At 42.9% G+C, this 9,876-nt stretch overlaps 2 protein-coding genes across 2 annotated transcripts; both read right to left on the bottom strand.

Annotated features, from left to right (window-relative positions):
• Positions 1–597: 597 nt before the first annotated feature.
• On the bottom strand, positions 598–2,791 carry LOC120639713 (basic salivary proline-rich protein 3-like). The gene is made up of 2 exons (XM_039915595.1): positions 2,305–2,791; positions 598–708 (listed from the first exon to the last, which is right to left on the bottom strand). Exons 1-2 carry the CDS (start codon positions 2,680–2,682, stop codon positions 700–702), a joined length of 387 nt encoding a protein of 128 aa, XP_039771529.1. The 5' UTR covers positions 2,683–2,791; the 3' UTR covers positions 598–699.
• A 4,557-nt stretch (positions 2,792–7,348) lies between these two features.
• On the bottom strand, positions 7,349–9,540 carry LOC120639712 (basic salivary proline-rich protein 3-like). Its single transcript, XM_039915594.1, has 2 exons — positions 9,056–9,540; positions 7,349–7,459 (listed from the first exon to the last, which is right to left on the bottom strand). The coding sequence occupies exons 1-2, from the start codon at positions 9,431–9,433 to the stop codon at positions 7,451–7,453; spliced, it is 387 nt and encodes a 128-aa protein (XP_039771528.1). The 5' UTR covers positions 9,434–9,540; the 3' UTR covers positions 7,349–7,450.
• Positions 9,541–9,876: the final 336 nt, after the last annotated feature.

Here is a 9,876-nt window from a genome sequence, read left to right as displayed (position 1 = left end):
GAACCAAGTCACCCACACGACTTTTCCCCTTTCTTTCCGGGTTGTGGATCAGGGTCACCCACTTCGAGTACAAGGATCCACGCCACGGTACGGCGCTGGGTAGTGAGCCTCCTTGCACCCGCATGTGGCCGCATGAGAACAACGTTCAAAGAGGGTGAGGGAAAAGTCCACTCGCCGGGCCGATCAGGTACTTAAGCTTACCGATTACCATATTTCTCGGCATGTGGTTAGTACGTTCAAAAGCTTAACCACCACTACCACACACTGCGGCCTTATCCATTTTCACTAAACAGACGGGGTATCACCAGTACCACAACCCCGCCCGTGAGCCTTATAGTTGCAGTATGTAGTAGACATTCAACTCCTATAATTCTCGCGAGTGACAGGAAATCACTCGACTTCTACCGAACCTTTAGCCTAGCCAACTAGCGAACTACACATACTAGTGTTCAAGCATAGGTACCTAGGATCATGCAACTATGGTTCCAAGCAACTCCTGTAAACTTAAATGCGCAAGTAGATAGAAACAGTAATAAGTTGCATAAATTTAAAAATAGATAGGACATGCTCCGGGGCTTGCCTTTTTGCTGAGCGGGGTTAGTATTTCTCTCGGCCTTGGGCCGGATCTTCACAAGTTCCTTCCTCGGCTTGCTTCGCTAGCTCCTAGCTTCATGACCAAATTTATAGACGACGTCCTTGCTACGATTTCTACATGAATGCACAAGCGATGCAAGTGAGCGAAACAATTTAAGATTTTTGACCGGACTGTCGAGTATGCAAACAAGCTAATTACACAAAAATAGGTAGCACAGCGTGGCATGTGGACTACAAGAAATGATTTCAACATCTTAGTGGCACAATTATTTAGTGCAGATTAATTAAGCACATGCACAACCCACCTGGAGGCTGGAGCATAAGCTAACTTTGGATATGAGGTAAATTGAGGAGGTAATAACAATTTAAATACAGCTAAGAGCATTTGGCCTTGCCTAAACACTATCAAATATTTTCCCTCTTCGATACAGATCTAAGTAGTCACACATAATTGGCTTTGCTAAATGTTGGCATTTTATGAACTATTGGTGAATGAAAATAAATAAAACAAAAACTCAACTACTATTTAGTGAACACTATCAGTCAAAAGTTATTCCATGAGTCAAGCAGATTTTATCTGTACAACGCTATCATATAAAGTCATGACAAAAGCTGATGATATTTTGATAGATTATGCTTCAAGGGAGCTAACATGATTGATCTCACAGGACTTCAAGCAACAGAGAATTAACCATTTATTTAACAATTTATTCATCACACAGATAAACCACAAACAAAAGGACAAACCTTTTTATGAGAAACTATATATGCATAAATTAAGGAATAACGATACAAAGCTATGACAGATGGTTTCGTGATTTTAGAACTACCAATATTTTTCTAGGAATTCCACAGAATCAAACATGCACAAGTATTGCTACCAAAGAAACTAACTAGCTTCTACTATCCATCCCTTCACCAAAGCGTGCATACAAACAGAGTGCTAGGCCTGCACCTGCTGCTTCATCTAGGTATTTGACCTTCAAATTTTTCCTGCAGGTTTATCTACTCAAATATAGCAACTAGTAAAAGTTTCGTAATTTTCCAAGTGCCAGAACTATTTATCATGAGATAGCACTATTAACCATGGATTTAAATCAAAACCAAAAGTAGAGAGTTGTGATGGCTCCTAAACTTTTACCATATTGTTCATTTAGTATCTAAAGCATATTGGAAAAGTTTTATTTGAAAATACCAAGTAGAGCATCAAAAGCAAAATACGGCATTTATTACTAGCCTAGAACAAGATCTAATAAAAACCCATAGCTATATTTGTCAAAATGTCCTCAAATTTTTACAGTAAGCTATTCATCTAAGTTGTAGCACACTGTCCAAAAATCAGCTAAAGATCATGGGTAGAACTTGAGATACATACAAATGTGGATAAAACCAATATTTAATGTAGAGATAAAACTATTGGTCAAATGCAAAAGTGTATGTAACAAAAGTTGTAGATTTTGTTGCAAGGATTCCAGAACAGTTAAGTTTGTATTTTTCTGATTTTTCTACGATTTTCTACAAATTTTCAAAGTTTGCTGTTCGAAATCCATGTATATTTTGCAAACTAGCCCCTGGAATTTTCGTTTCTTTTAACATGAGGTCCCTGGTCGGACCAGGAACAGAGGAGGGATTCCGGCCCTTTTTCCGGCGAGTAGAGTCACCGGAGGTGGGGGCTAGGTTGGGGGAAATGGAGAGGAGGTCGAGCCGCACCTGCGGGTGGTCTCGGGGCTCGCGGGGATGGCCGGACGGGGCTTGCCGGCGTGAAGCAAGGGGCGCGGCGGGTCTGTTCACCGGCGGTGGCGTTCCGGCGGCCATGTGCGGAGGTGGTTGGGCTTGGGAGCTTCGTTGGGGCGAGGTGAAGCCGTTCCCGAAGTTGTTTTGGGCGGGGAGAGGGCGGAACGACGAGCTCGACGGCGAGCTGCGGACGGCGGCGATGCTGTGCCGCGGCGGCGGCGTTCGGGAGGCCCTGGGCGGCGGTGAGCGGGCTTGGGAGGACCAGTGAGGGCCAACGAAGCTCGCTAGAGGGTCGGTTTTGGGGAAGAAGGGGCGCAGGAGGAGGCTCCACGGGAGCAGGGCGACGGCGGCCATGGCTCGCGGTGGCGGCGACGAGCCTGAGCAAGGGAAGGATGGGCTCGGCTCTGGAAGAGGCGAAACGGAGAGGAGAAAACGAACTTGGCTTCGTTGGATGGTTAAGCGGCGACGATATGGTTTGACGAGGCGACGCGTGGTGGTGCCGGCGACGAGACGGCGAGGCGACAGGGAAGGAGATGATGGCAAGGGCAGTTCTGTAAATAACGCGAAGTTCCAAAGTCCAGTTCTTAAACTCAGCTTTTCTCCTTCTTCATGGCTTCAAATGAAAAACTTTTGAATACCAAACTTGCTTAAAATTTCGAGATCTACAACTTTCGTTTTAGACACTTTTTCATTTGAGACTTCGTTTGAAAGATAAAAATTGAAACTTGAGTGCATTTGAAAATATCCAATATACTTTGAAATTCAAATTTTTCTCCCACTTTTGTGTAGCAACTCGAAAAATTTTGAACACGAAAGTTGTTTGTCATTCGAAAACCTATAGTATTGGTTTTAGGCAAAAGTTCATTTGAGCTATATTTTAGAAATTATTTTTAAGCATATTTGTTTAAAATTTGAAAGACAGTTTAATTGTTTGAAAACTGTGGTTTGATAGGCTCGTCATTTCATGTGCAAAATTTCATATACACAAAAACACACTTATATTATTTCCCAAAAGAAAAGTTTAACTTGAATTGCTCTTGCTTATTAAGCTTGATTATGTGTTTAATATTTCTTGCTTAGTATTTTAAAATCTGGGATGTCACAACCTACCCCCTTAAAAAGAATCTCGTCTCGAGATTCCGAACGAGAGATTCTCGAGGGAAGGGGAATAGATTAACCATCAAAGTCAGTTTGACAAAGTCACAATAGAGAAGGTTGATGTTAACGATATGATTCTTTGCAGATAAGAATGGAGAACGTATAGAAAGTTTAAGAAGCAAGGTATGGTATAATGAGTGGGAGGGATTAACTGTGCCACTGTGTGAACTAATCAATTGTTTTTCCACACTAAAAAGTTCCAGGGCTTCAGTTTTTGCAGCAAGAGTCCGTGGATAATAAATGTGATAACAATCACCATCAAAAGCGGCTGGAAAGGACCGGTGGACTATTCTAGTGCTGACATATAGCAGGATTTTGCAGAGAAAAGAGGATCTAAATCCTGGAAGACACAATTTCTCAATCTGGTGGTGAATCTAGATGGAAAGGATATCAAGGTGAGTTTTTGATCAAGGACATTCCTGTTCAAACTGTTGATTAATTAAACAGTATGATGCGAGATGCATATGCTCGATGACCATGAGAATGATGCACCCTCGAGATGTGTGATTGCAATGCTAGTGCAATGCAATAACGAAATGTTTTATGCGCAATAAAAATGGGGCTTATGACACGATGCAATTGCCACGATGCTGACTCAATTTTGCATGCACTATGATGCAACGATAATGATGCTCTTGACAGATGCATGTATGAGATGCATAAGCATGATGCACATATGAATAAGTTGATGATGCACATAGCGCAATGCGCATACCATACCCATTTTCCCGCGATTAAAACTCGTTAGCCCTATACACTTGAGTAAGGATCAGAGGTTAGGACACTAGTAGGTTGCATAGAAGGGAATTGCCGTGAGTTACGTCACACATACCTAGACACCAGCGCGCGCCTAGTAGCTCAATCATGTGGCTGCAGCACACACGAGAGTCTAGGTTCCGTCGCGGCATCAAGGTCACGTGACTAAACACCACCACAAAAGAAATCAAGAGCAGCAACCCAATAGTGCCAGTGACGGCAAGATAGGTTAGAAGGAACTGAAGACAACCCACGAAGTGATACTCAAACGCATACCCATTAGTCAGTCTACAGATTCCCGATCATGATGCAACACCATGCAAAGACGAATGACATGAAATGATGTGATGCATGATTGTTGCATCAAGGACTGTATTTCAAAAGTTATTATTATCATGAATTTTTTTTAATTTATTCAAAATTAACTGAGCAAGACTGAAGGTACAAGTTTTTTTTTTAATGTTGGAATCAAAGTAGCCAGCAAGATCAGGCATAACACCAAAAGGAATAGAATGATTATTGATGGGGCTTTGTTAACAAACATCATGGCTTAGCCAGGGAGCCATGAAGGAAAAAGGAACAATGGTTTTGATAGGAATAGATTCAAAGCATTGATCAAGGGTTGGATCGATTGACAGGTTAAGATCAACGGTAAGGTTCACGCAAGACCCAAAGCCACTAACTTACCAAAGAACCTTCTCAACTCAAGATTGAACTAGCATATTATGTTGGTCACATTACTACAACAGAAAACCTAGGAGGACATTCAAGTAAGAGCAACACATTTTAGTAAAACAACATATCAAGAAAGGCAATCAACCAAACCAAGATATGCCATGATGAATGCACGTCCTATACGTCCTCACAAAACAAAACAACTGCCAAATAGCTTTGGACTTGCGGGGTTAGCACCGGTGGCTTGGCACAAATTACGTCTCTCCCTATATATATTTAGCCGAATTCTATTCGTTCTTAACCTATCGAAATCGGGGTTAGCGTACCTACAGGAAAAGAACAACATAAATATATATAAATATTCACGACTGGGCCCTTCGTGCCAGCACTCACGAACGGCCCCCATGTGTCCTACGCCACATGGGTAACGCATATGCAGTTGCCCACATATTCACCCATACATTACCGTTCGCTATAGAAACGGCAGCCATACAATTTCCGTTGTATGGCCAACGTTAACATACGCTACTCAGTGGCGTATTCACAAGTTTCTTTACTCCCAATATAATCGACCGATGGTCGGTATATTGGCAGCAGCTCAAGTAGGTCACTGCTTGAGCACAGCGTTCGGTTCGCATCACCGACGGGAAGGTCAGACTCCCTCAGCTGACTGAGTATACTTTACTCCCATTATGGCCAACCGATAGTTGGTATATTGGCAGCACCTCAAGTAAGCCACTGCTTGAGGGCAGCATTCGGCTCGCATCACCGACAGGAAGGTCAGACTCTCTTAGCTGACTGAGGATCCTTACCTTCTTACCTTAGCGTAGGTGCGTCGTTACAAAATTTAAAGATTGATTGTGCACAAAAGTAAGGTTTGACAGAAATGTAAAGTGCTGGAAGTCAGATATAATAAACCATAAGTAGATAGCCACACAACAAAACTCCCATAATTTACCCTAGGGCTTTACGAACTATGCACAATCCTTAACGAACCAACGCATTTGCAAACGCGATTTTTTGTGGTCAAGTCTTTAAGAAAACAGGTTTTTAAGGTATGTTGCCCTCTCTGAAGTATGCTTTGCAGCTCTGATACTAGCTGTGGCAGTACCGCCTAAATTAATCCGGCTTAAGTGCGCTAACTATCACCGAAACAGTAACTAGGGTTAACACGCACTTAAAACGGAGTAATCAGGCAGTGCTGTCGGGTAAAATCCCGATTAAACCACTTGAAACAGGATCAACAAAGCAGTCCAGAGAATGCAACATTCCACAAATTTTACAACACAGAGTATGAAATTGAATTAATATTACAAACCAAGTTTGAATTTATAAAAGTATAACAGAGTTCAAGAGCAGCAGAAAAATACACGATAGTCTAGCGATGATAGAAGACGTCATGATGAAGCCTGTACATGACATCAATCACATCCTCAGATATATCACCTGAAAAACAAAGCCACAAGCAAGGCTGAGTATACTAATACTCAGCAAGGCTTACCCGACTAAGGGTATACTTAGCCCTTTATCTAGACATGCAAGGCTTTTGGCTTGCGGGGTTTGTTTGCCGAAAAGCAGTAAAGAGTAGATCCTTAATTTCAGGTTTTAGCTTCCAAATTCTAGTTCAATTAACCATTCTAGGTGAGCATCTATCCAATAGCATACATGGTGGGAAACATTTATATTTCATTATCCAACCAACCATATTCATCATCACCGTCTTTCACTTCTTACTCTATGTAGCAGAAGGGTTAAGCAGTCCCAAACCGTGAGAAGCGGACGATTCGAATCGAATTTGTTAACCTGGCCAGGCAGACCTAACACACACGTATGGGAACCAAGTCACCCACACGACTTTTCCCCTTTCTTTCCGGGTTGTGGATCAGGGTCACCCACTTCGAGTACAAGGATCCACGCCACGGTACGGCGCTGGGTCGTGAGCCTCCTTGCACCCGCATGTGGCCGCATGAGAACAACGTTCAAAGAGGGTGAGGGAAAAGTCCACTCGCCGGGCCGATCAGGTACTTAAGCTTACCGATTACCATATTTCTCGGCATGTGGTTAGTACGTTCAAAAGCTTAACCACCACTACCACACACTGCGGCCTTATCCATTTTCACTAAACAGACGGGGTATCACCAGTACCACAACCCCGCCCGTGAGCCTTATAGTTGCAGTATGTAGTAGACATTCAACTCCTATAATTCTCGCGAGTGACAGGAAATCACTCGACTTCTACCGAACCTTTAGCCTAGCCAACTAGCGAACTACACATACTAGTGTTCAAGCATAGGTACCTAGGATCATGCAACTATGGTTCCAAGCAACTCCTGTAAACTTAAATGCGCAAGTAGATAGAAACAGTAATAAGTTGCATAAATTTAAAAATAGATAGGACATGCTCCGGGGCTTGCCTTTTTGCTGAGCGGGGTTAGTATTTCTCTCGGCCTTGGGCCGGATCTTCACAAGTTCCTTCCTCGGCTTGCTTCGCTAGCTCCTAGCTTCATGACCAAATTTATAGACGACGTCCTTGCTACGATTTCTACATGAATGCACAAGCGATGCAAGTGAGCGAAACAATTTAAGATTTTTGACCGGACTGTCGAGTATGCAAACAAGCTAATTACACAAAAATAGGTAGCACAGCGTGGCATGTGGACTACAAGAAATGATTTCAACATCTTAGTGGCACAATTATTTAGTGCAGATTAATTAAGCACATGCACAACCCACCTGGAGGCTGGAGCATAAGCTAACTTTGGATATGAGGTAAATTGAGGAGGTAATAACAATTTAAATACAGCTAAGAGCATTTGGCCTTGCCTAAACACTATCAAATATTTTCCCTCTTCGATACAGATCTAAGTAGTCACACATAATTGGCTTTGCTAAATGTTGGCATTTTATGAACTATTGGTGAATGAAAATAAATAAAACAAAAACTCAACTACTATTTAGTGAACACTATCAGTCAAAAGTTATTCCATGAGTCAAGCAGATTTTATCTGTACAACGCTATCATATAAAGTCATGACAAAAGCTGATGATATTTTGATAGATTATGCTTCAAGGGAGCTAACATGATTGATCTCACAGGACTTCAAGCAACAGAGAATTAACAATTTATTTAACAATTTATTCATCACACAGATAAACCACAAACAAAAGGACAAACCTTTTTATGAGAAACTATATATGCATAAATTAAGGAATAACGATACAAAGCTATGACAGATGGTTTCGTGATTTTAGAACTACCAATATTTTTCTAGGAATTCCACAGAATCAAACATGCACAAGTATTGCTACCAAAGAAACTAACTAGCTTCTACTATCCATCCCTTCACCAAAGCGTGCATACAAACAGAGTGCTAGGCCTGCACCTGCTGCTTCATCTAGGTATTTGACCTTCAAATTTTTCCTGCAGGTTTATCTACTCAAATATAGCAACTAGTAAAAGTTTCGTAATTTTCCAAGTGCCAGAACTATTTATCATGAGATAGCACTATTAACCATGGATTTAAATCAAAACCAAAAGTAGAGAGTTGTGATGGCTCCTAAACTTTTACCATATTGTTCATTTAGTATCTAAAGCATATTGGAAAAGTTTTATTTGAAAATACCAAGTAGAGCATCAAAAGCAAAATACGGCATTTATTACTAGCCTAGAACAAGATCTAATAAAAACCCATAGCTATATTTGTCAAAATGTCCTCAAATTTTTACAGTAAGCTATTCATCTAAGTTGTAGCACACTGTCCAAAAATCAGCTAAAGATCATGGGTAGAACTTGAGATACATACAAATGTGGATAAAACCAATATTTAATGTAGAGATAAAACTATTGGTCAAATGCAAAAGTGTATGTAACAAAAGTTGTAGATTTTGTTGCAAGGATTCCAGAACAGTTAAGTTTGTATTTTTCTGATTTTTCTACGATTTTCTACAAATTTTCAAAGTTTGCTGTTCGAAATCCATGTATATTTTGCAAACTAGCCCTTGGAATTTTCGTTTCTTTTAACATGAGGTCCCTGGTCGGACCAGGAACAGAGGAGGGATTCCGGCCCTTTTTCCGGCGAGTAGAGTCACCGGAGGTGGGGGCTAGGTTGGGGGAAATGGAGAGGAGGTCGAGCCGCACCTGCGGGTGGTCTCGGGGCTCGCGGGGATGGCCGGACGGGGCTTGCCGGCGTGAAGCAAGGGGCGCGGCGGGTCTGTTCACCGGCGGTGGCGTTCCGGCGGCCATGTGCGGAGGTGGTTGGGCTTGGGAGCTCCGTTGGGGCGAGGTGAAGCCGTTCCCGAAGTTGTTTTGGGCGGGGAGAGGGCGGAACGACGAGCTCGACGGCGAGCTGCGGACGGCGGCGATGCTGTGCCGCGGCGGCGGCGTTCGGGAGGCCCTGGGCGGCGGTGAGCGGGCTTGGGAGGACCAGTGAGGGCCAACGAAGCTCGCTAGAGGGTCGGTTTTGGGGAAGAAGGGGCGCAGGAGGAGGCTCCACGGGAGCAGGGCGACGGCGGCCATGGCTCGCGGTGGCGGCGACGAGCCTGAGCAAGGGAAGGATGGGCTCGGCTCTGGAAGAGGCGAAACGGAGAGGAGAAAACGAACTTGGCTTCGTTGGATGGTTAAGCGGCGACGATATGGTTTGACGAGGCGACGCGTGGTGGTGCCGGCGACGAGACGGCGAGGCGACGGCGTTGCGACAGGGAAGGAGATGATGGCGAGGGCAGTTCTGTAAATAACGCGAAGTTCCAAAGTCCAGTTCGTAAACTCAGCTTTTCTCCTTCTTCATGGCTTCAAATGAAAAACTTTTGAATACCAAACTTGCTTAAAATTTCGAGATCTACAACTTTCGTTTTAGACACTTTTTCATTTGAGACTTCGTTTGAAAGATAAAAATTGAAACTTGAGTGCATTTGAAAATATCCAATATACTTTGAAATTCAAATTTTTCTCCCACTTTTGTG

The sequence above is a fragment of the Panicum virgatum genome, chromosome 7K (genome assembly GCF_016808335.1).
Source record: "Panicum virgatum strain AP13 chromosome 7K, P.virgatum_v5, whole genome shotgun sequence".
Classification (NCBI taxonomy): Eukaryota; Viridiplantae; Streptophyta; class Magnoliopsida; order Poales; family Poaceae; genus Panicum; species Panicum virgatum.
Note: the sequence above shows the minus strand (reverse complement) of the source record. Positions and strands in the feature narration are given on the sequence as shown.